The sequence below is a fragment of the Miniopterus natalensis genome, chromosome X, assembly GCF_054644295.1.
Source record: "Miniopterus natalensis isolate mMinNat1 chromosome X, mMinNat1.hap1, whole genome shotgun sequence".
Taxonomy (NCBI): domain Eukaryota; kingdom Metazoa; phylum Chordata; class Mammalia; order Chiroptera; family Miniopteridae; genus Miniopterus; species Miniopterus natalensis.
The window spans coordinates 95,379,055-95,406,075 of record NC_142103.1 but is presented as its reverse complement, the minus strand read 5'-3'; the positions used below and the strand labels follow the sequence as shown (position 1 = coordinate 95,406,075).

The 27,021-nt window shown below is 34.9% G+C and overlaps 1 protein-coding gene across 4 annotated transcripts in view; it reads left to right on the top strand.

Annotated features, from left to right (window-relative positions):
* The window catches only part of CNKSR2 (connector enhancer of kinase suppressor of Ras 2), a 236,875-nt gene that overhangs the window by 94,872 nt on the left and 114,982 nt on the right, over window positions 1-27,021 (top strand). For all 4 annotated transcript variants that reach the window (XM_087829499.1, XM_087829498.1, XM_087829497.1 and 1 more), the window contains exons 6-8: window positions 7,971-8,090; window positions 14,791-14,850; window positions 18,664-18,732. In XM_087829499.1, the coding sequence (XP_087685625.1) occupies window positions 7,971-8,090; window positions 14,791-14,850; window positions 18,664-18,732 (249 nt within the window). The remainder of the gene's footprint in view (window positions 1-7,970; window positions 8,091-14,790; window positions 14,851-18,663; window positions 18,733-27,021) is intronic.

Sequence of the window (27,021 nt, the reverse complement as noted above, 5' to 3'; positions counted from 1 at the left end):
TTTTGGTTGTAACTATAGCATTTGAACATACACGTGATGGTCAAGCATCATTAAAACATGAATTCTAGTACTGAGTTTTGTACATTGAAAGCATTAGATGCTTCTTTATTTCTATAGATGATGTCACCCTTCTATCTTTACTCCCTTCACTGTCTTTGTGGTCAACCTAAAGAAGGGTGCTAACAGTATTACTGAAATAGTCATTGCCTTCTTGTGCTGTATTATATTATCTTCAGGTTTTGACACTTTGGTGGTTAATTGCCTTATCAGTTATTTTAAGTGTAAATTAAGGTCTCTACAACCAATGTTCCATGCAAGAAAGAAACCCAGATGGAATATGATGGAGGGAGAAAATGGTTGTCTTTTCTGGGACAGAAAAAAAAGTGTGTATATCCTAGCATATGTATGTACTAAAGGGAATGTGCCACATGTAGAGAATAGAAATAATGTTTTTAGTGTGTTTTACGATGATTTGGTTAGACACTCTGTAAGTCGGTATATTTATATTGTTCTTGCTAACATTACATTTGCTGAACACATTATGCATTGTTAAGTGCTTTTATATTCAGACTGACTCAGTGTACAGTCCTTGTTCTCAAAAAGTATTTGTTTTTGTTGGGGAGCCGTAGGCAGAGTAATGTAGTAGAAAGTGCACCAATTTGATAGTTAAAAAGATTTGGTGTCCTGACCCCATTCTGGCACTTACTAGCTGTTTACAAAGTAAATTACCCTTTCTGATTAAGTTGAAGGGTTGCAACTTCTGTGTTTTTTAAGGTGTAAATATCATAATTCTTCGATGACTAACTCACAAAATCAGTAGAAAACAGTGTGTCCACATAAATTGAAGGACTATCTTCATCTGAAACCATTCTTTATGTGATGGAAGAGACAGGATTTTTTTAAACTACAGTTACAGTCACTGTAAATATAAAGATTTCTTCAACAAGATAATTTAATTCATCTGGAGACAGAAATCACACAGTAACAAACAAGGGAAGTTCAACCTAAATAATTACTAAACTATGATAGAAGTGTACCTATACAGTAAAGAGACTCTAAAGCACACCCTAAGACTGTACCCAAGGAAGGTCACTGTCCCCCAGTCTGATGTCAGTACTCATTGGAGCAGTAGCATTGGAGCTTCACTGGGTCACCTAAGCCAGAGCTGGTCCACAGTGGCCAGGTGAGCAGGATGCAGGCAAGTGATGCTGGTGGGAGGGCTCACAGAGCAAGTGTGGTGCAGCTATGGGTATGAAGCCACGAGGGCCACAGGATGGTTGTCACTGAGCCAAGGATGAGGCTGCGAGGTCACTGAGGGACCACATGGTCTGAGAACCGCTGGATTTCCCACATACATGCATCGCTGATGGACCATGCAGCAGGAGCAAGGAAAAGCAAACAGCACAAGGGGACCTGGTGGAGACGCCGCCTTCCCCCTCGTGTCCCTCCAGCGCCCTCTACTGACAAAAACTTAACATGGCGCTCCCTGTAAAGCAGAAGTGCTTGAAGAGTCCTGTCCATTATCACAGAGCAAGCACTGAAGGGTGAATTTGGAACTTAGAGCCAATAAATTCATAACTGACACAGTGCTATTAGCTCTTTTCTCTATAAAAGCACAGATGGCAACTTTGAATTTCTCAGCTATAAGTGAAAACATTGCTCCCAGGTCTCTGCTTTTTGTTCTCTGTTTGCCCATAAACTGTATATATAGTGCCTGGATTTTCCAGAAGCTCATCCAATTATAATGAACTGCTTTACTCCTGCTATTTGAATCTGAAGTTAAATGAAATAATCTTCCTAATAACCTACATTTTAATTGAGCCACTGATATGTCCAGACCCTTGTTAATCTTGAGCCTGGAAAGTAGCATGCCCTCTAATGAGTGCTCTCTCATCTGGCTGGGACCCACTGCAAACTTGCCTGGCTCCTGTTTCCTGCCCCCGAGAGAGCAAGCAAATAGAATGGAGATTTTCCCAGATCCAGTTCTGGTTTCCAGCTGACTATTTCCCTATGAGAAATCAGAAGAATGCTAGAACTGCTTGTCCCATTTTAAATTCAGACCAAGATATCTCAGGGCAGTAGTTGGAAGCAAGTTGCAAGTGTTCAAGGAGTCCACTTTGTGCTCATCAGTGAAGGTACACACTTGGGACTGACCAATGGTCTCTCACAGGTTCGTACTGACCTCATCATTCCTAGATGATGATTATTTTGAAGTGTTATTGCTGCTTTTTATTATCAGGTACACAAGAGCTGCATGAGTAATGTCAGTGATGTCAAAGACAAAGATAAATATGCTACCAGAAATACTCTCCCAGGTTGTGAAATCCTTGAACATAGTAGTTGGCATTTGAATCATGCAGCAGATAATTAGTGATTGTTGAGTGAATGAATGGCTTAATGAAGTGGTGGTTGTCATGGTGGCTGGCTACAGGCAGAGGTGACAGCAGTAGGAGTGGAGGTGGTAGTTTCTTTTCATTTTGCTAATTGTTTTGTGTTTTTTCCTTCACCATCAGACTTTGAAACTTGAAGAGATTGTGGAGTTTTCTAGGCCTTGTTGGAACAAAATTCATATGACCTTTACTAATTTGCAACTACAGTTGCTTTCTGAAGCTATCTGAAACTCTTAATTTTACTGTATACACGTAATTTTTACGTTGGGTTAAAATTGAATTTTTTTTCTATTATATTAGTTTTTAAGTTTAAAAAACTTGTTTCTCCATCAATTCTCTTTTCTTATATGAACAAGAAATTCTTCTTGTGTTGGGGAACATGTATATAGAATAATGCTTTGGAATATCAGTTTAAATTCTCTTTGTGAATTTTACTCTTTTGTTACCTACAGTTGTTCACTCCTGTGTCCTGTTAGGGAACCATCATAATCAGAGATGTAGCATTGCTAGCTCCGCAGAGATCTGGCAAGTACTAAGATACTAAGAATACTGTATTTCCGAATGACGCTTATATCATTTAGAGTTCTCACTATTTAATATTAGAATAAATGTATAATATTACAATGTTACAATATTACAATATGTAATATTGTTCACCAAATACAATGCCAATGTCATCTTAAATTGGCACAAAGCTGTATGATTTATAATACTGAATTATACTATTTCTTTAAAAAATACAATAGCTTAAACTTCACATATTAATCTAAAAAGTAAAACAGTAGTACCTGATAATCTCAGCGATAATGAAATAATGCTATTCAGAGATAATGAAAGAAGGCTATCTGTTGTTACTGGTTAATGTATTAATGTAGGGTTGCTGTTTTTTGAGTGAACAAAATAAACAAACAAAATAGAAACAGACTCATAGATACAGAGAACAGACTGACAGAGGGGAGGAGGGTTGGGGGGCTGGATGTAAAAGGTGAAGGGATTTAGCAAAAAAAAAGAACCACCCCCAGTTTCATAGACACAGACAACAGCATGGTGATTACCAGAGGGGAAGGGGGTGGAGAAAGGTAGAAGCGGGGAAAGGGGGGATAAATGGTGACAGAAGGAGACTTGACTTTGGGTGATGAACACACAATACAATATACAGATGATGTGTTAGAAAATTGTACACCTGAAACCTATGTAATTTTATTAACCAATGTCGCCCCAATAAATTCAATACAAGTTTTAAAAATAAAAATTAAAAAGAAGTATCTGATAAATTCAGTGATAATGGAAGAATGCTGTTCAGAGATAATGAAAGAATGCTATCTGCTGCTATTGGTTAATATATTAATGTAGGGTTTCTGTTGTTTGTGTGTTTTTTTATCTCCACAGTAACTAAATGTTGCTTTCACAACTGTTTCAAAACCATTATTTATTTTATACTAAACATGCTCTGCTCAGATCATTTTTCCCTTTAGAACTTTTAGATTTGGGTGAGCCAACCATACACATATATTCAAATAGATATAAAATATGGTGTTTATATATAGAACAGACTGTGAAGACTTTTTATCTCATTCTGAGAATATGCTCTATTCATTATATTAATTAATATTTAAAATTAATATAAAAACTGAAGAGAAAAAAATCTCAATACCATTAAATCCATCCTGTGAAACTTCTGTTTTAAAAGTTTCCTAAGTCATAGCTCGCCCTGTCTGTTACTGCTATTCAGTCACTAATTCTTTTCTGGACATCTTGGCTACATTATAACAGAATCCAGAGGGTCAGTTATGACATCCATTGCATTTTTATGTTCCCCTTAGTGTTATTAAAGGCATATTATTTACTAGGTTTTCATTTTAGTTTCAAATTATTTCTTCTATTTTTAGAACTAAAGATAAATAGAATGTAAAATATTTTAGTATAAATATTGCAAAATAGCAGAAGAATCCCCCTTATACCAGTGGTTACCAGTCATCTTCCATCTAGATTAGAGCGGTCCTTTACGTTTCCCCAGACTGTCCTTCACGCCTCAGTTCTACTGCTCCTTATCTAAAATGCATTCTAAATTGGAAGGCTCACCTTATATTTCATTATATTATGTACTTTAAACACGTTATATAACATCCATTTAATACAGACATAGATTTTTAACAATACAAAATGAAATTTGTTAAAAACAAGTTGAGATTTAGGGATCAAAATAAGATATGGTAAGCATAATGATTAAGAATTCAGGTCCTTCTTTTACCAAGGCGATGACCTTGATCTATTTTTTTAGTCTTTTTCATCTGCTAAACTGGCTATAAAAATACCTACCTCAGGAAATTGTTATAAGAATAAAAGAGATAATGACTGAAGTATTTAGCATTGTGCCAGATACATGGTAGGTGCTCTATTGTATTGATGTTAACTTATGCTAATAAAAAGAATGTATTTTTCTTGTTGTATTGTAGTTAATTATCTTTTTCTAGAATACACTTATTAGGTAGCACAGTAGATAATACTTTATTTTAAAATGATAACAACATAATATCACATGATTTCACTGAATGCACAAATTTGCTTTTTAAAAGAACATGGTAAATAACTTCCCTGGAACTTTGCCATTGTAGTCTTAATGTGGTTTCCTGCAGTGGCTTGATGTATGCTGCAGTAATGAGTATAGAATTAGCATATAAAGCCAGACCATTTTATACCCCTTCTAATTGGCTTATTTAGTCAAGTGCCAAATGCTGCAATATAAAAGGTTCTACTGCATTATCTCTAAAACAGGCAGCAAGGTTCTAGTGGAGTTTCTTTTCTAAGCTTTTCTGTTATTACTTTCCACGATCTTTAATCTATTAAATCCCGGTAGCTTTGCTGGTAAAGTCAATGTTTTACCCATCTTTTGTATTCCCAGCAGATCTAGTACATAGCAGGTATTTGGCAAACAAAATTACTCAAGAAGAGGAATTTGAAACAATGTTTTGCAACTTAATACAGTGGATTTAAATGGTATTTTCTTTTTCGTAAAAATGTCTCCAGCCTAGTATTTCTGCCTTTTTTTCCTTCTACAGCACTTCTAAGTGTTTCCAGTGCCTGAATAGGGGGCTACTGTTGCTCATCACCAGCGTGCCATATGAGGCTCTGAATGGTGTAGTAGTGCACATGTGTTAAGCCATTTATATACATCCATTACCTTCCTATTTACTGCTACATTGGACTCTTGAAATATGCTTTAACTTGTAAAAGCCACCAAGGGTCCTTTATAGCATGCATATTTAGGACCTTCAGGTTATTATGCGATCCAAGTGTCCTATGTAGAAGTGTTTCAGAATTAACAGTGTTATCTGCCCCCTTGAGATAAAGAGAGCATAAGAATGAAGGTGTAACCACACATGGGAGGAAGTGTTTATCTCCCTGTAAAAAATGGAACTGCAGCCAGTTTTTACACGTAAAGTGCTGCCATTCTGTCCTTTTTCCCATGGCTGCTGATGAATATTTTTAAGAGGAGTTAAAAAAAAACAAGCACCACACCAAGACTGGGTCCCAGAATGAGCTCCATAATACATGAGACCTAGAGCCAAATGAAAATGTGAAGCCCCTTGTTCGAGAACAAGAATTCCAAGATGACAGCAGCACAGGCGAGTACTAAGTGCAGGACCCTGTGCGACTGCCTAAGTCACATGCCCGTGAAGCTGGCCCTGGAGGCTTCCCCGTTTGGGCAAGAGCAGCAGGTATTCCTGTTGGCACTTTGGTTAGCAACCCTTCAGGGTCATTTGTATCTGAGAGCGCTGAGACTTAAATGGGAGAAAGAGGAAAGAGCTGCGAACTGTCCATCGTGGCCGTGCAGTGTGATTACTGGTCATTGTAAGGTGGTCAACAAGGTCATGGGATTAAGAGTAATGACATAATTCATCCCTTGAGTAAGGACTGAGCCCTTGGAGGGTGGAGAACTCAATAGGGGGGGAAAGGATTTGTTTAGTGTCTTCTTTTGATAGGAGCCATCTCGGGCTCTTATTTTCAAATATATTATTCTCTTTTTTCATGTAAACCATAGAAAGTAATTTTTATTACTCCATTTTCGACATGAGGAAACTGAGCCTCAGGGATATAAAATAACTTGCTCATGTCACACAGCAAGTGACCAGCAGTGTAGTGATTGCCCACATCTGTCTTTATATAAAGCCCAGGTGCTTTCTGTGGGTATTGCTACTGTGCCATCTAATGCCTGCCTTTAGGGGCTGATAGCCACAATAAAAGTGCAGCCTTGAAAAGTATGCAAAAGGCAGGAGCGTGAACAAGGGGGGGAAACTTAGCCTGGCAGTTTCTGTCTTGGGGAAAAGCTGAGCCCTGCACAGACTGAGACCATGGCCCAAGTACAGAATGCAGTAAACAGAGTCCTTGTTGTCCTGTCCAGGCGGAAGAAACTGTCTTCCTTACAGTAGGGTAATGCAGTGGTCACAGAACAAATGTAACATGTTAGAGATGGATAGAAGGTAAGACCTTGATTGCTGCAAAAGAATAGCTCCTCCTGTAGCGGGGGGGGGGGGGGGAGCGGGGGGGGCGGCGAAAACCAAAACACAAACCGCCCTCAAATGATGGACACCAGGCTGCCTTAAGTACAATGAGTGTCTGTGAAAGATCTAAGGGCCAGCATATTTTAGGACAGCATATTCCAAGCTTCATTCACTCATGTTCCACTTTTTTATGGGTTTAATATCTGTCTTAATCATACCATTACAGATGTACCCTATGTTAAATCTCTGATTATCCTTATCAGTGTGACTGGATTTGCCCTAACAAAAGCACTAGCTCTCTTTCCTCAGCAAGCCACTCTACTCATCGTTAAAGCTCATTTGCTCTTCAGTTTATTCAGCTCATATTTATTGAGTACTTTACATGTTCTAGGATTTGCCTGCCTGGTGTGGGTGGCAGGTGTGAGTGGGGTGGAGGAACAGTCAGAGATGAGTAGGACACGTTCCCTGCTCAGGAGGGTTTCAGAGTGTCGTTGTCATACAATCTTAGACTGTTCATGGACTGCTGAGAATGCAGGATTGAAGGAGTGCCAGATTTTGCCTGGAGGCGGTGGGAAACTTTATACAAAGGTAACCTTGAGCAGGAAAGTCTAGATGAATAATTAGGAGGAGTTCATCAAGCGGATTTGCCAGATTTATCTTCCCTGTACCTTGGCTGAAGTTTTTTTTAACTATTCTGATCATGAAGTAAAAGACATCAAGTTTTTCTAAATTATTGAATTCAGTTCAATGCGAAGGTTGTTATCAAGAAGTTCTCAGATTATTTAGATTGTTTAGAAACAATCATTTTATTTTAGGTCTGATGAATCAAATAATGGAACTAAAACATAACCATAACTCTGTTGTATATTTTGATGTATAGTTCTTGGAGCCATAATTTAGAATATCAGTGTGTTGTGTGCATGTATTTTCCACCTGAATACCCTTTTATATAGATTTTATAGAATAAAATGCCAAGTACTTCTGTTATTGTTGTTTTGTTTTGTTTTCTTGTAAAAACGTGATTTATGTGTTACTTACAACATTTGTTTATCATAATTTTTTTCTTTTTTGCTTTCAGTGTAAAACTCTTTCTGGAGTCTGTGACCACATCATATCCCTGTCATCAGATCCTCTGGTTTCACAGTCAGCCCACCTGGAAGTGATTCAGCTGGCAAACATCAAACCAAGTGAAGGGCTGGTAAGAGATGCCATGTTTTTCCAAGCCACCATCCATCAGCGGATAGCTAAAGATGTGGGCAAAGCAGCCTCCGAATGTGGGAATCCATGAATTTTAACAAATTTTGAACATTTTGGTATTTTTTTCTAGAGGAGCTAAGGTAGTAGGAGTTTGTCATAAGAACTTTTATGAAGATAAATGAAAATTAAACGTCGTGATTTCTGAATTACCCTGTTTACTTTGGTAATAATTTAGCTTTTATTGTAGTCTTTCACCTCCTACCAGAGTTCCTTACATTTAAAGGAAGTTTAAATTCAGAGTTTTATAAGAACCACAGTGTTAGACCCATGCAAGTGGGTGTTTTGTTTGTTTTGCTTTGGTTTGTTCTGGTTTTAGTAGGTCTCTCTTCCCTTAGGGTGGGTAAACTAAACAAATGTGATATTCTTTATAACTCACTTCCATTCTGTCCTATAAGGATGACTGAACAGGTGGATCTTGCCAAGACTAGGCTAACATCCATGATACACATTTTTTATTATGTAATAATAAAGGTAAACACCTTTTGTATTTTGTTCACCTGATTAAAAATTGTATTGCTTCTAAATGTAACCCAAGGGAGAGCTTCTGTGTGTTAAACCTCTAGAAAGAAAGCATATAAAATTAATATTAATGAGGGAAAGACAAAAGACACCTACAAAAGGTCTTCTGCCAGTTTCAAGACAGAAAAAAACAAAAACAAAAAGCTGGTTGGAGAACTTCTTACCTACAGATAATTTCCCCAAGGGTACAATTAACGATATTTTAGAAAATAGAAATCTTGGAAATTAGCATTAATAACTTAATTCAGATTATATATTATTAAAGATCTTTAAGCAGGTTTAACTTTTTATGTGGTGCTTCTTCTTTAATTAAATATGTATGTATACAGCTCTTTCAGAGGGCATACCCTTCATTGGCCACCAGTGATTTTTCAGTTTGAAGCCTAGAGTACCTTTTCTTCTGATATTTGGAAAACTACTTTTCAGTAACCATAGTTCCTCAGGCTTTTGTGGCTTTTACTGGTGTCTTCCTGAGAAGATGGAAATCAGAATATCAGACATAGCCAGCAAGCATGCCATCACTGTAACCTGTAAGTGTTATATCTGACTTTGATTAGTATTAAGAGCTTATTTAGAACATTTAGATACTTATTTGAAGTAATATTTATGATTTTAAATTCTTACCATTCCTTTTAGTCCAGTTTTATTTAAAGCATCTTCCAACCTTTAGTATTAAACATTTTCCTTTCTACAACTCCCTTTTCAGTTGTTATGAAGGAAAAGAACCTGTCTAAACATGATTTGTGAAGTGGGAAATTATGAATTAATTATTATATTAGACTAGGAATCACGACGCATGGGTACAAATCACACAAATACTGCTGTGAGTGTGACCTGTGGGAGGTGGGGGAGTAAATTTAACTTCCTTGGCCTTGATCTGTTCATCTGTAGAATTTTGGGAGCAGGAAGGATGGAAAAGATCGTCTTTAAAGCGCTCTCTGGTTTTATGAGTCTGCAGATCTAAGGATGGTATTGTTCTGAGAACAGAGCCTGATTGTTTTCCTCTAATTTCTACTGAAATCATGGGAGGAGAGGAAGAATAGCTATGTGAAGTGAGTCAACACAATGCTAGTTCATGGAATTTATGAAATCTTGAGTTTTGTAAATGAAGTTATAACTCCAGGCAGGCCTTTTATTTTTTAAATTTGAAAGAGGTAGATCAGGGTCTGCTCTTTGGAATAGTCATAAACATAAAAGGCCAAGAAGTGGATTCAGTTAAATAGCCTGAGAAAGAGCTAGAAGAAAAGAGAAATGTTTGCTTACCATTTGCCAGGTATTCTCCTCACATCTCTGTAGAGTAGGTATTAATCTTCTCATTTAGCAAATGAGAAACTAGAATCACAGATCTTCACCACCTTGCTCTGTATCACATATGGATAATATGCGATAGCCGCAGGGGTTAAGTCCCGGTAAAGTGCCACAGAGCACATCTGAACAAAGCTTGTTACATTGCCCCACACTGAAACTTGGGATTGCTAAAGGGGCTGTGAGAAGGCTAGGAGGATGGCTTTAAAGCTGGACCTAGCTAAGAGATTCTTTTTTAAAGGACAAGTCAGCAGCACTTCATTGGGAAGATATTTCAGAGGGAGGGAAAGTAAAAATTAAAACGTTGAATATTCATAAAAGAGTTAACTACAAAACTGTTTCCTATGGTTTATGTTAAAGGGGATATGACTAAATGGAAATTTCACATGACTTATTTGAGGTATCATTTTTTTAAATCAGCAACTTTTAATTAAGTTTACTGAGTCACATTTGAATCAGTAGATTTGAGGGTTTGGGGAACATTTAGCTTGTGCTTAGCCATGGGAAGTATCTAAATGGTAAATGAAGGAAAGAAATAGAAAGAGGTGGGAGAATACCAAGCTTTAATGAAGTTTAATTAGCTTATAAACATCTACAGAAGGTCTTCTGCCAGTTTCAAAACAGAGCATCTCTCAGGCAAAAGGTAGCTGCTTTGTTCTTCCACTGATAAGGTGGATAGATTGTTCATCAGCTCTCTACCTAATTAGTCAAGTCCCTTAGGATTTCTTAGAGAATCCTGAGCATTATAAGGAATGGTGGGAAACATGCTTAGTTATGATTTAAAAATATGAAACTATGTTCTAAAGTGCTTTTAAACAACATTCAGCAGAAAATTAAAGAAGGAAAATGACAGCGAGACATTTGTGGACTAGATCAGAGCCAAGAGAAAGGTTGAAGAGAAAATAAAGGGCATTAAGAGGGCATCTTCAGGGAAGCCTCCTGTCCTCAGAGAGTTCTTTTGCTATTTAGGCACCTGGACTTTCTCCAAATATGCCTTATTTCATTGACTTGACTGTGAGGTTTCTTAAGTTTCTATTGGTTAACCAACGTTTGGAGACAGAGTGGAGCAAATGTCGTTTTGGCAAGATAAGCAGGAGTTGGAGCTGTTCAAGGCAGTTCCAGTATTAATTAATTGGTTTTAGGGGGGGAAATAGGAAGAGCAAAGGTTTGGATGAAATCAAAGCACATATTTGTCTCAGTTCCAGAAGAAGAGCTATTCGAATTACATCTTTTTGCTGTTTGGCCCTTTCTCAGAGGTGAACAAGTGATTAGATGTAGTTCTGTAGACGCTACGTTATTCAGAAATTGATTAGTTTGAATCTCATCCACTTATTTCTTTTCTTTTGGTGCCTGATTTTTGGCCATTTTTCTCATTAGTACTACTAGAGGGAGATCAAAGGGTGAAGAAGTTAGTTTTGATTATTAAAAGCAGTTACAAAAAATGGTCTATTGAAGTTAGAAATGAAAATAAAACAAAATATCTTTATTATTTGTACCATTTTAAAAATGTGCTTTATTTCTATTCTATTGCTCATAACTATGAAGTTGCTAGAAATGAATTCTGTATACATAGCTAGGTCCTTCTTTAAGCATTTAAACATTTTTATCCATCTGAAAAAATTAGCTTTAGTATAAATTATATAACATTTAATTATGTATAAATAATGATGAGATCTTCTTCCTATAACAAATATAACCTGCTTTAGCTTACAATTGCCATTTTTAAAGTTCCTGATATGCTCAATACTTACACACAGATTTTATCTCCAGAGTCATAACTAGATTGTCTCCAAGAGTTTTTCTTATCCCAATAGCTATAATGTCTTTTTCTAAACATTTATCTTAGGACACTAGACTTTCTCTATGACCTAATTATTTATGAGATTATTTAGAGCTCTTGTCAAACACCTTAATTCATAATCAGTAATGCACAATGTTGAAAGAAGTGTGGAGAGAAACATTCAACTTTGGCTAGTTGTCAGAAGAGATGGATGATTAAAGTAAATTTGTAGAATATCAAATCCAGTTACTCTTTATAACCACATTGCACATAGCACATGTGTGCTGATCATATATGCATAACCCATAGACCCAGACAGCAGTGAGGCGATGGCCAGAGGGAAAGGAGGGCAGGGGCTCGATAGGGGTGGGCAAAGGGGTGGGAGCAATGGGGACATCTGTAATAGTGTCAACAATAAAAATAAAGTTGAAAAAAGAGTTCTTGGTATTTAAGAATAAATGTTAAACAGTGACTATTTGACTTTAAAATCTATAGACACCAAATATTATATTCTGATAAGAAAAGTGAACGTGCACAACCGTCCTGTTACTAAATCAATAAATTAAGAGCCTAGTGTTGAGAATGTGGTCTGGAGTCAGACTGCCAGGGCTTAAAAACTGGCTTCACCACCTTGGGCAGATTCCCCAGCCCTTTTTTGCCTCAGTTTCCTTATCTCTAAAACAGAGGTAATGATAGCGTCTGCCACAAAGGCTGCTGTGAAATAAATGTAAAACACTTAAAACAGTCCCTGGCACATTGTAACAAGTCAATATTAGCAATGATTTTAACAAATAATGAGTGATGATTGATTTGTATGTCCAAGCAATATATAGTTTTTTTCGCTGTCTTTTTCCACTTTTATCTTCTCACAATCCCTCTATTTAAAAATACTAAAACAGAAGTTAGTGTTTAGCTCTTACAAATATACTTTAAGATCCTTTATTAAATTTATGTCATTTTGTTCATTCTCAGGGTGAGGGGAATGATTTTAAGAATCTCGTCCTCTCCTTTACTGAGTTCTATAATGGCACCCTTATATTTATTTACCTTCCAGTATACAATGGAATAAATATTAACTTGAAAAGTATGTTATACACATGTCACCAATGTAAGCATGAATATTACCATATGGTCATAGCCAAGTACTACTAGCCAATTTCTTAATTAATTTCTATTTGTACTTGTGTTGAGGTTAGTAATTTATTTTATATAGTGATGAACTTTCATTTAAGAAGCTAGAGTTCACAGGTAAGTAAACATCTTTTAAAATTACATTCATTTTGTTTCACATTAGAGACCTGGATTCAGCCATTTTTGGAACTGATACCAACATTTTGGACACAATGAGATTACTGAAATGTCTTTTCAGAAATAAAACCTATATGGTGACTTCTTAATAATTCCCTACCATCAACTTTACTGCTTCTTGTTTGTATTTCTTACGTATTATCAATGAAAGCACATGTACATTCAGGGATTTAAATATATAACTAACATAAAGGTAAGGGAAATTAACATATTTTCAAACTTCAAATTTATTAAAATTAGTATTTTTTTTTAAATCAATATTTTGAAATGCAAAGCACTTTTATGGGTAAAGCTCAGGTAATTTTTCCCAAAGAGAATTTAATATAACAGAATCTTCCTTAGAAAGGAAAAAAAGGCCATTCGCTGAATAATCTATTATTTTCTGATTTACTTAAATGAAAATATTTTAATATTTAAAATGTGAATACTTTCTTATGACATTTTTTCCTTTAAGGTCCTATCACTATCCATAATTTAAAGTTTTTGTTTGCTCTAAAAGCTTACACAATTTGCCCGGCCGGGCGTGGCTCAGCGGTTGAGTGTCGGCCTAGGATCCAGGTGATCGGGGTTCGATTCCCGGTCAGGGCACATGCCCAGGTTGCGGGCTGCAGCCGATCAATGACTCTCTCATCATTGATGTTTCTATCTCTCCCTCTCTCCCTCCTTTCCTCTCTCTGAAATCAGTAAAGATATATTTAAAAGCTTACACAATTTCAGGATTTCTGGATAGTCTTTACATTTTAATGAAGCTTTTTCTAAAATGACTTTATTTAAATGGAAAATGGAATCTCATCCTCTTTATTGGGAGGAGTGGTTGCCACACATTACCTCTTAATTACTGAGATAGAGATGATTGGATATAATTATTAAGATGTCATAATAAGAAATAAAGGTAGAAAATGCAGGATACCACAAAAGAGCAGGAGAATAAAAGTTGATATTAACAGTATTTTATCGCAATTCTGTCTCTAGTTAGTTGTAGTTGAAGCGGCTCTGTAGAAGCCTACTTTTTATCATGTAATGTGTACTAGTGTTTGAATTTTTCGTTGTAACTTTTATTTTGCCACAGAACATATAATACAGATTTGGGGGGGAAGTGAGGTCTACTCCTTCTTCAGGGTATTGCATTATGATGCTGCATTTTACAAGTTCAATAGGCAGTTCACTTACCAAGTAGTTATTTGATTAAGCTGTATACAGCTTTTTTGGGGCAAACATTAGAAGCCAGAACATTCAGATAGGAATTTCTTACCAGTTTAAAGAGAGCATTATTGAATCATGGATTCATTCCCGGGGCATGTGGCAATTTTAATTTGATAGGGTTCAACCGTATTGTAATAACTATGTATGGTATCAGGTGTGTACTGAAAATATCAGGGGGAATACATTGTAAAGTTAATGATTGTCTAACTGCTATGCTGTGCACCTGAAACTAATACAAAATAATATTGTATATAAACTGTAATTGAAAAATAAAATTTTTCCACATTGTGGCCTGGAGGGGAGGTGGTAGTGGATGCCAGGTGGAGGGGATCATTGGGGGTGAAAGGGGGGTATCTGTAATACTTTCAACAATGAAGATAAAATAAATATAAATAAATAAGAAAGGAAAAGAAAAACTTTTAACAAAATAATAATTTGATAGAGTAATTTTTTGTAAATGAGATTAGGATATACTTGGAAATATTCCAGTGGCTTCACTTTTTTTCTGATGCTGTCTTTTTCTTAGGGTATGTATATTAAGTCAACATATGACGGCCTCCATGTAATTACTGGAACTACAGAAAATGTAAGTATTGTAAGATTTCAATTTTTGGTTTGTGTTTTTCCTTCTGTTGTTAAACAACTTATATATCTCACATAATTACAGTTGATTTCTGAGGGCATGAACTAATTAGGAGATAAAACTGAAAAGACATTAAGTTAGTAAGTGCTAGTTTAGAGAGAATTTCAGTCAGTTTATTTAGCGATTTACTTAAAGTAAATAAGATGTTTTCTGTTTGCAGCCAGAGATTTGTCTTTGTTAAATATTTTCTGGTTCATGACAAGTTATTGTGACATCTAAAAGAATCCACATCTGTCAAATAGTTTCTTTATATTAAGAAACTTAGCTCAGATGAGAAAGAATCAGATAAGTCATGCATTATGAATACCTACTGTATGATTAGCTTAATTTAGTGGAGGGAGCATGGTATAGCTCGGTGGCTTTCACAGTGAGGACCTCTCTGCACCAGCAGTATCAGCATCCCTTGGGAAATTGGTAGAGATGCAAATACTCGGAACCCAGCCTGTGGGAACGACTTCTGGCAGTGGGTCAGAGTGAGTCCCTAGTCCTAGGTCCTACAGCAGTTCTGCAGCTTAATAGCAGTGTAATTTTTGGCAAGCCACTTAACCTCTCCTTAATTTGATTTCCTAATCTATAAATTGGAAATAATATTATATGCACTACATCTCAATAAGTTGTTGTGAAAATCAAATAATCTAATAAATGTGAAAGACTATGCTATAAGAGCTACAGAAATGTGAAGTCATCATGTTGGGCATTAACACGATCAGTATAATAGATCTGAATTGCATAATAAATCATTATTCCTGCATTGGGTTGTCCCACATTTCCATCCTACTCTTTTAAGGAGGTGCAGAGCTTTGAATTTTTTCCCCTTTTAGAAATTCTGACAAATTGCAGGTTTATGCTGTGTTCCTTCAAAGAAGACTGAGGCAGAATTAGTTAATCTCGAGTTTTTATTGATCTCAACATTTTACTAGCATTTTCTTTTAAAAAATCAATATTGTCATCAAATTCTCCTATTACTTTAATTATTTACTGGTTCTCTCCCACCCACTCTGCTTCTCTTGGTTTCTGTGAATGATGAAACACAATAATATGTTAGAGTTGGTACTAAGTAGGAGTTATATGGGATCAAGAATATCATTTAAATGCATGTGGTGAACTATTTAAATTTTTTCAATGCAGTGAGATATTGTAAACTATATGCTTTTATTGATTGATCATTCTCATATACTTGTGTATTCATTTGTTCCTTTTAACAAACCTTTGTTCAGATCTGCTGTGTTTCAGGCAGGGGGCTAGGTATTGAAAGAATTTCAAAATTAAACTAGCTTGTTGCCCCTAAGGAGTGCAATTAGTGGTTTATCTGTGAACAGGCTGTGAAATGTGCATAGACGGACAAAGGAAAGAACAGCAAGTACTGCCAAGTGAAATCAGAGAAGGAATCACAGAAATTGTGATTTTGAATTGTACCTTGAAGAATTGGTAGGAACATCATCCCTGTATTGTCTGTTGTCTAAAAAATAGTTGAGCACTATGCATTGAGCATGTTAATTACTCAGTATTTACTCAGTCCATTTGATAAATGGACAAGTTATCAAAGAAAGATTGCTTCTGTGAGTTCAGATATGAACCAAATATTGATAGTCCGTCACTTAATTCTTCTTTTCTCTTGAAAATATTTTACTATCATTGGTACTGTGAGTAATTTATCTTTAGGAGATCTGTGTTGAATCTTAGGAAAGCTGCTCACTAAAGTGAGTAAGTTATTTTGCTTTGCTGTGCACTAGTTTCTTTGTTTTCTCATATGGAAAATGAGAAGTTTAGACAAAATGATCATTAGGATCCCTTTTAAGACAGGAAGTCTATAATTTATAGGACTTAGTCCCTCTTTTACTTCTTTGTGCAAAAAGTTGTTTCAGTTTCTTTTGAATTTTATGTATCAACTATCATTTTCTTCTAAATCATGTTTAGAGCCATTAGCTTGATATTTTTCTTTCATACTGTCCTTTGAAAAGATCAGTTGTGAACCAAATAGTACAAGGACCGACTGTAGTTACAGCCCTATTAAAGTAATGATTTACAGCCCGGCCGGGCGTGGCTCAGCGATTGAGCATCGACCTAGGATCCAGGTGATCAGGGTTCGATTCCCGGTCAGGACACATGCCTGGGTTGCGGGCTCGATCCCCAGCAGGGGGTGTGCAGGAGGCAGCTGATCAATGACTCTCTCATCATTGATGTTTCTATATCTCTCTCTCCCTCTCCTTCCCTCTCTCTGAAGTCAATAAAGATATATTAAAAGTTTCAAAAAAAAAAAAAGTAATGATTTACAAACTTTTTAGAATTGTTACATGGCACTTGTCTGATTTGGTAATATACTCACCTCCTAAATATGCTATAAAATAAATACAATTTCTTCTCTTGTTATGACACCATTCTTAGGGTTGGGTTAATATCCTAGGTGAACTACCCTCTTAACAGTATACTTATGTTACTACTTCAAACTGGAATTCCTTATGATAACCTACCATGTTGTCTTGAATTCTAGTGTAAGGCAAATACTTGTTTTGTGAATTTTAAAATTTGTTGCATTGAGATTAATATTGTTTCTACTTCTTTGTTTTTGAAATAATTGGAAATTGGAAATGAATTTTAAAAAAGGAACTAGAAATCATTTTAAAGGAAATCATATTCCAGGGTCTCAAAAGTAGCATTTTACTTTGCAATTCTATCTTCATATCATTCTTCATTAGGTTTCAGTAGGTTCTAATGAATAAATATTACAGTATTTATATTTGTGTTTGATAAATTAGCACACATACACATAAATGCACAAATATATTTTTCATTAAAACACATTTTCTGTATATTCAAAAGTTCATGCACCTTGCAATATGTATAATCAATAATTAGTAGTCACGAAAGGAAAATAAAGAATAGTATTTTAAATTCATTACCCATACCTATATTATAAAATTTCTTTCTTAAATCTCATTTTAGTTTTCTAAAGACTTCCAAAACTTGTCAACGTTAGTTTACCAAAGTTGATTTTTTTGCTCTTTTGTTTGTTTTTGTTCTTAATCTCTTACAAGAATTTTTAGCAAGTGATGAAATTGTTACCTCTTGTGGAAATGTAGGCCTTTTAATTTATTTAATGTGGTTTTGTTTGCCAATATATTACACTGTATAAAACATATGAAATGAGGTGTTCGCATAGTCAGACATTTAGATAGAGAATGTTAGGTAAGGTAACCTTGAACTGAGGGCTATTCATCTTTTCATTTGTTTTTCTAAGTTACTCAGAATGGATGGCATTAATGATTAAATAAATTAGTAATTTAATCGTCAGTTGACAGAACTTTGATGCTGATCATAAGCATATCCTTGAAAATATTTATTTGCTGAAGTGAATGTGAATTATTTGTATTAAATAGAAAAGGTCAAATTTAAAAAGATAATGTTTTGAAATGTATTTTTGAACTATTTGGCCAGTCAAGCCTAGTGGAGTTGTCTGTATAAAGTTTGCACTGGGTAATACCAATTATTGTTTTCCCTTAATGGTCTCAGAAACATATTGGTCTTTATGACATAAATATCTATATATTGTTTTGCATTTCTACTTTCCATCATTAGTTATACATAGAATGCAAACAGTATATTAAATACTAGTAACCTTTTGTTAATGTAATTCCTTGAAGACTATAATTAAAATATTGATCTGGTTTAAAGAGGTGAACTTATTATAGTGTTTCAGAGAGAGGAGATGACTGATAAAATTTATATTCTTTGTCATTTCTTTTATGTTAAATTTAGTCACCTGCAGATCGGTGCAAAAAAATCCATGCTGGCGATGAAGTGATTCAAGTTAATCATCAGACTGTGGTATGTATAATTACCTTATGAGTCAGTGGGAAGAACTAATATAAAGACTTGTTAAAGCTTTAGAAGAATATCAGTGAAATGAAATGCCTGTTTGTGTATACAAGGGTTGAATGACCTTTTAAAAAAAATAACTGAATGACTCTTCCTCTTAATTATTTGATGGAATGTAAGGCATAGTTTTCAAAGAACATGAGGAATTTGGGTGGTGGCTGAGGTTAGATATGCATTTCTATATGGACAGCTGTGGGATAAGATTATACACCACATGAACTGGGATAATAATTTTGGAATAGAAATTAAAGTCATGATGCATACAAATTCATCCTTTTTTGATATAACTTTTAAGCTTTATTTTACAAAGGATCGAATTACCTAGTCGATATGTTTTGTAACAGCATGCATTCATTCAAATACTTTAACATTGATTTGTTCATTAAATTGTCTGGTATATTGATTTATTTTAAATGTCAGTTTTCTAAAAATTAAACTTTGATTGCTTTATGAACCTCAGGAATCCCTTTCTAGGCTAAGAATGACAGTGGCATTCTGTGCCTATGGTAGATTTTCAAGTGCTGTTTTTCTTAACCTCTGATTTAGAAACTGAACATCATATGATTTTCATTTTAGTCTATTTTATGTCTCAGTTGATTCACTTTATTCTCCTGTCTCTGCCAAAATAAAATGATTTGTCTAAAAAAATGAAGATAAAATAATCTGATTACTAATATCATAATCCTCATTTGAGAAAAATGGTTTTATTCTGGTAAATATTCTTATAGCTCATTAACCCTTCAGAGTGAGTCATTATTTCTTGTTGTACCTTTAACTAAATTTGCTTTTGCATGTTCTAGTCATAGAAGAAATTTTTAAAAGAAAGGCTATATTTTGGGGGTTAGAAGACTTGTGTGAAAAATCTGATCTTTCTCAGTGATTCTGATCTGCAGACAGAGGCCATTTTAATTCTGGCTTTGAATAAATCGAAAAGTTTGTGGTATTTTGGAGATGCTCAGGAACACTGATAATTAAAGTTATGATGTTTCTTTAATGAGTTCATTATTTAAGTGAATGAAAGTTAATGAAAGTTTAAAAATTAAACATGTGGGTATAAGGTTAATAGGAATTAATGCAGAATGTTGGTAATCGAAAAGGTCTTTTCACATTATGACAGTTTTGATGATGAGAACGTTCTCATTACTAGAAACTATACAAAGTGATATTCCTGATTAAAGTTTCTTGTCCCCTAGGATGAGGATTTGGGTGGTGGGATAAAGCAGCTGCTTCATTAGACAGCTTCCCCCTCTTCTAGTGTTCATGTTGCCTCTGTTTCTCCAGTGTGACCTTAACAAACATGACATCTATTGGATAGTCGGATCAATTTCCAGTTAGCCAATTCTAAGAGGATGTAAATTAGTATCTAATGAAAAATAAATTATTTAAAGAATACTCTTTGTGAAGCAAAGATTCTGATATTTATCAAATGCATATGAAAGTTCTTTAAAAGCTAGGAGTGAACTAATAAAATCTATATGGATTGATAATTTTTAAATACTGTGATAATGTATATCTATATCTTTGCATCACAAGAATATTCTAAAATATTGAAAACTATACAGAATAATGGTTGGGGGAACTTTCTTCGTTTTTGCTCTGAAATTGACTTATGGCTTTAAGTGAGTTAACTATTTAAGCATCATTTTACCTTTTTATAATAATCATCATCATAGCCAAAACTTGCTCAGTTCTTATAGTGTGCCAAGCATAATGTTAAGTACTTTACTTATTTTATGTCATTTAATCCTTACAGTGATCCTACAAAGAAAAGTGTATGTGGAAATTGAAACTCAGAATGATTGTTTAACTTACCCACAACTAAAAGCTCTCTGAGTCTAAGGCCCATGCTCATACTTTCGTTTTATTATACTCCCTCCCCAAACTCAAATTATAAATTTATCAAACAAAAGGGGAAGAATTCTAACAATCATGTAAGTAAATCTCAGGATTCAGTGAGAGAATCCTGCATTTCATATAATGCAGCCTTCTCTGCCCTCTTTTTCTTGCTGTAGCTGGCATTGTGGTCTGTAGAGCGCTTTTAATTTTTTAGTAGGCAATATACAGAGGTGGTAAAATGTAAATTTTCTGGGGTTTGTTACTATAAAAAAATTGGTAGGTAGATAAATTAGTTGAAACAAGTATAAATTATTTGTAGTCTGCAATTACCCCTTCTATCCCTATATTCATTACCAGGGACATTAGAGGTTGATCATGATATAATAATTACATTGAAGTATGGCTTAAAACATTTGAAGTACATATTTAATATTTTTAATCCAGTAATTAATTGACCAAAATAGTGAGATATTGTCAATGTTATATTCTATAACAATTTCAACTCAATAATGAAAAGAGTAATAGTATTATATTTTGAATGTTATTAGTTCAGTTAGTAGTTAGTATTTTTCTGTAATTCCAAAATTTCCTACTGCTACTGGTAGTAATATACAACATAAAATCTGGTAACTATTCTTGTTTTAAAATATATAGAAATACTATTTTTTGAAATCGCTAGTATGGTATATCTTCAAGATGTCCAATTAGATGTGTGTTTCAAGTTTGTTCTTTTTTTAAAAAGTATATTTTTTATTTGAAATGAAACTGGGAGTTTTATGTCCTTTTTCATATTGCTATATTTTTTATTGTAAGTGGCTTTTAAGCTTTTCAAATGAACATACTTCTGTGGCTGAGAAACTGTGGCTGCCAGGTAGGAAGAAGAAAAAAATCATGAACATCCAAGCAAAGCAGACTGAGTCCTATTGCATGTCTTCCCCGCCAGTGAAGATCCAACTCCTCAAAGGCTGCTGGACTCTCCCAAGATTTTTTCCACTGCATCTGCCACTACATCCCTGTCTCTGGGAGATACCTCGGCATAGTTTTGAATCAGCAACTCTGCCCTCATGATGCACTTTTAACACGTTTTTTAGCTGATGAGACTATTTAATATTTATAGTTATCTATTGGAGCATATTCCTAATGAATTTGTTAAATTTTCATGTTAACCCTCCTTTTGGTGTGTAAGTGTTCTAAAGCTTCTATCCAAAACTGATATTTTCTTATTAGGAATATCAGTTGAAAAGAGTGGGATATGTGATGTTAAATCCAGCATTTGGAAGATTTTCTTTTATTTTGTATAAATATTAAAAATATTTCTATTATTTTGAAAGGTCTTCTGGAACCTGGTGGCTACATTCTTTCAAAAACCGGTTTCATAGAAGTGGCTCTAAAGGCTACTGGAATGGAAAATAACCAGGTTGGGGTAGCCAAGAAGACAGACTGCAGCAGTCAGTCAGGGTGCTGGGCATTGGTTAGGGAGGGGTGGCGGATGAGTCCTGTACGCTAGTGGTTCCAATGACCCCCAGATAGCCAGCACCATTGAGCAGGAGTTAAACTGGCGATGGCGGAAGGGAGGGAGCGACGCCGCGGAGAAGTAACAACCTAAAGGACTATTGTGTCACCTGGGAAGGCCACTCTAACTTCACTTATGTAATTCTCAAAGGCGCCTCCCTTGCTCTCCTGTTCTCATTCTGGTCTCCCATTTTTTACTCTCTTCTCTCCCTCGTGTTCCTTCAACCCCAGAATAACAGTCGAGATTGATTAAAGGGAGAGCCAGCAGGCTCAGAGTGGAAGGAGGGGGTGACCCGTTGCAGCCCAGCTCTCCCTGACCTTCCCTCTCCCCTGCCGCCCTGCCGCCTTCCGCAGGACAGGACGAGCGGCTCTGTGAGCGGAATCAGTACTGTGGCATTGGCTAACCCCAGATGTGCTTCCTCTCTCTATTTTTTTAATTTACTAAATTGTCATCTTTATCTTTTTAGGTTTTTCTTATTTTATTTTCTTCCCATTTCCTTAACCATCTTCATCTGTTCTCACTTAACTATTTCTCTTCAAATTTTTTTTTGCCTATTTTCTTCTGTTCTCCTTTCTCAAAGAAGAAAGCCCTTATTCTTTATACACAAAATATTGAAAACTGAGACCTCAAATAGCAGTGTTTCTGGTGCACCCTACATCTTATTTGGTAACTATAAGATGTTGCTGGAGTACAGAGATGAACTATATTAGCATGGTGTTTAACGTATTGCTTAATAAGTAGTTATGGTAATACCCTCAAATGACTCTGTTAGGATTCTAAGAAATTGCTGTTCTAAAACAGCAAGTGAACTGTTCTCTTTTAGAAGGGAAAAAATCCTGAAGAGACATTTACCAAATGTTAAAGGAAACAATGCATCATAGATTTCAGTTATTCATAGTAATATTTTATCTCAGATTCTACTTTATATAGTAGGTAGTTTATGAGATGATCATAGTTTTTTCCTTTTATTTTACGTAAACATTGTGGATTTGATGAGAATGTGTGGAAACTGGCTTTGAAGCGCCACATAATGATATAAACAATATATTTTATTTTGCCTAGAGAAATCAATTAATTAGTTTATTGTCCAATATAATATTCTATTATTTTCTGTTATTAAACTAAAGTTTATTATCATAGGTTTTTATATAAAGGAGATTAAGTTGTATGGTGACTTAATTACAGTAACTTCCTATTAACCGGTTTATTTTCTCTGCAGATCTCTGCATCCTGATTTGTTTCTTTCTTATTTATGAAGTTCTTACTAGCTTCCCCAGGAAAAGAGTAATTGCTTTTAAAAATGGTTACTCCAATTTTTTTATTTTTAGACTACATCTTTTGGTTTCAATATACATTTAATGTGATCTAATTATTTTACATGGAATTTTCAAAAGGTTTCCTTATAAGTGATTATTTTGTATGACTAGGATTCTACTTTTTATTTTAAAATACACATACTTCTAATATCTTTGCAAGAAGAACAGAAATGAAATATAGGAAGAAATGGCTGAAATGTAATGATTTCCAAATATATGCAAACCCAAAATTGTTTTAAAATTTAACCCATGTAAAAATCTTCATAAAAATTTTTTAGTTAAAAAACTGTATTCTTATGGTTCTTTCAAAATATATTATTGATTTGGGGGTAGGGGGAATGAGGTTCTGGGGTATGATCAAAGATTTGCTCCCACAGCCTTTCACTCTGATGTGATTGTCTTCCTCCTACGTCTCCCTAGCAGAGGCCTTCAGACTCACTCAGTTTTATGTTTTGGAGAAGTTAAAGGACACCATGAATGATGGTGAAAGACAAATAAAATTGGCTTCTGTTTAGTTTTCTATAGCACATACAAATGTAAAGCATGAAGCCCCCAAAATAAACCATTGGTCTTCAGAGAGTGCAACATTACCAAATATCCTATTGAAATGGAAAAAGGGAAAGAGAGCTTGTATTGAAGATGCTAAACTACACCCACAGATTTTTTATCAGCTTGACACAGATACATAGACATCAGCAATACAAAGGCTAAAGTTCCTATAAGTGATAGGTAACAGAAAATAATGTAACAGGATATGGAAATGTATCACCTTTGGTGAAAAGTATTTGGGTGATTCATAAAACTTGAAGGAAAAAATTATGATTACTCTTTATTCCTTCCATGAGCTTTCTCATGAGTCCAAAAAATATTCTGATTTAACTCTCAGAACTTTTTGGTTATGCAGAAAAAGACTCCAGGAAGGTGATATGCAGTAGGTGAAAAAAAATTACTAGCTTCTCGTAGTGTTCAACTTTCCTTTCTCTTGTGCAGTCCCTGTCCATTTTTAGCAGTGAGAAATTATGTTCTCTGTGCTTCCTCTTTATATATAATACACACATATAGTATATATATGACTGTGAAATTTACAGGGAAATATTAATTGCTAAAACATGTAAATTCAAATTGTGAGTAGCTCAGCCTGGTCCAGGTTTAACTGTAAAATTAAGCCAGCTGAGGAGGAGACTACGAGGTGACTAGCGGCTCAACAAATAAAGATGTAAAGTTATGGAGTTTTTTCTTAATGAAAATAAAACTTTTAATTTCCATATTTCTTTACAAATGCACGTTCCTTTTATCATTTCCCAAGGTAATCTCTCTAATCACATTTGTGAAAATATCAATACTAAGGTTTTATTTAAATAGAGACACCTTGGCACACCTCTGAATACTCTGAATTAACTCTGTAAATTACTTTGCTGGAATTAAAATCACTCTTTTGCATATATTTACTTAACCAAATACATACCTTTCAGCTTATATACCCTTATATTTGAACCATGGGTAATTCTATTCAGTAAATGAAAGACTGTGGAATAGTAAAATTAGGAAATCTCCAAATAAACTATAGGATAATATTGTAAGACTTTCTCAGTCTTATTTTGTGGGGAGAATTTAATTTACGTGAAAGTGAAGCCTATAGATTGTTACTCAAGATTTAGTAGTTCTAGGATCTTTGAAAGAAATTGTGTATCAAAATTCATTACTTATGAAATATTTATAACTATATGATATTCCACATAGCTTGTTATGCTAAAGAGGCAGTCATCAGCATAACATGCTGAATTGATTAAATATTTCAATAGCTTTTTAGTCATGCAAATTAACAGAACACTAATAAATATATCAGCACCAAAAAATTTGGCAAACACAGTGTCATTAGTCACAGTGTAATGGGTTGTGTATTGAATTAAGTCTCTTCAGTGCTTTTAAAAAGAGCAGAAGGAAGTTTCATATAGGCACATCTCAAGTATCTGAATTTTCCTTTGTGAAGAGATATTTAGAAATTGCAGCATATGAGTAAGGGCATGTAAATACATAGGAGCATGTGTAAATGTTAATGAATCTGATACTTTGTCTTATGAAAGATAATACCTTTGAAAGTATTTTAAGAAATGTCCTATCTACTTGTGTTTACGTCTAGAGGTGCTTGCTTGTATCTCCAAATACAACTGTGACAGAAAGGTCTGGATTGATAGGCTTAAATTCTTACCTTTATGCTTATTTATAACTTTGTCCACTTGGGACCATAAAGTAGAGATTCTTTACATATATTGGTCAAATAATTCACCACCTGTTGTTTGGAAATCAGATAGGCTAGGGCAAGTCTTAAAGGGGTCAGAGACAGCTTCTTCCCTCTGTGTAGTACCAAGAGAAAAGGAAGTCTCTCATCTCTTCAGCACCAACCCCAAAGCCTCCTCTGCATCTAATCCAGGCAACCCATTGTCCAAGGACCTGCCCACTTATGTTACCCTTCACCCGGGAACCTCTGGTGTCTGCTTCAGCCTGATCAAAACAATCACAAGCCTCATTCTCAAGAAAGCAGAACCCCTCTGGCTTTTAACACTTGGGATTACCTTAAAGATTTTCTTGAGAAATTTTTATCCTGTTGTGTTGTATATAAAATACATTTCAACGTATAGGTTGGGGATTACATGGAAACTAATAAGTGATAAACTAGTAACTGCTTAGAGACACTGACTTTTGCTACCTTGGACAATAAGGAAGATATTATTAGTAGTTCAGCATATGTGAAAAACATATTATCTGTAGCTGATAATCAGACATTTTGTGTAAGATGCATATAGTGGTTTTTAGAAGGTTTATTCTAGCCCATGAATGTAATGTGAATGAAATAGTCTATTAACATATTGAGGAAGAGAAACTTGGACTATTTTCAACCACTACAAAATATTTTTCTGGGAAAACCTTTACCAGTGTCTACATAATGTGTATGATAAAGCAGACTCTTTCATTGACAAATATAAATTATATACACTTTTATATTCCTTGTCAATATCACATCACTATGAGAGTATTCAAGATATCAATACTATTTTTAAAAATATTCACGTATAAGAAAGCTTATTTGGTAACTTGGAATAAAGAATGTCTGTTATAGTTTTAGTATCAATTATATTACATTTAGAGAAAATTTAATAATACATCTTGGTTTTACACACAAAACTAAACTCCTTTTGTGTTTCAAGGCACGTTATTGTCTGTGGAACATGTATATTCTCATGTGTCCATGTCATCTCAGTAGTCAAGTTATTAACTAATGTGTCTACCATTTTAAGGCACCTTACTGATTGCGGGTTTATCCAGACAAATAAGACTCAGCTTTTATTCTCAAAAAATAAAAAGGACCCACAAAATCCAGTTTGTGAGGATGGGTGGAGAGGAGTTGGGGTGTGAGGAAAAGTATATAACTTAATAAGAGGCAGTGTGTTTAAAAATGTCACTAGAAAGGTACAGCGTGCTATGAGACTCACATGAGGAAAATATGGTTCTACCTTTAAAAGGCTTTATGATGGATATTGCATTTACTATGAGCCATTCTGCATAAATAAGATT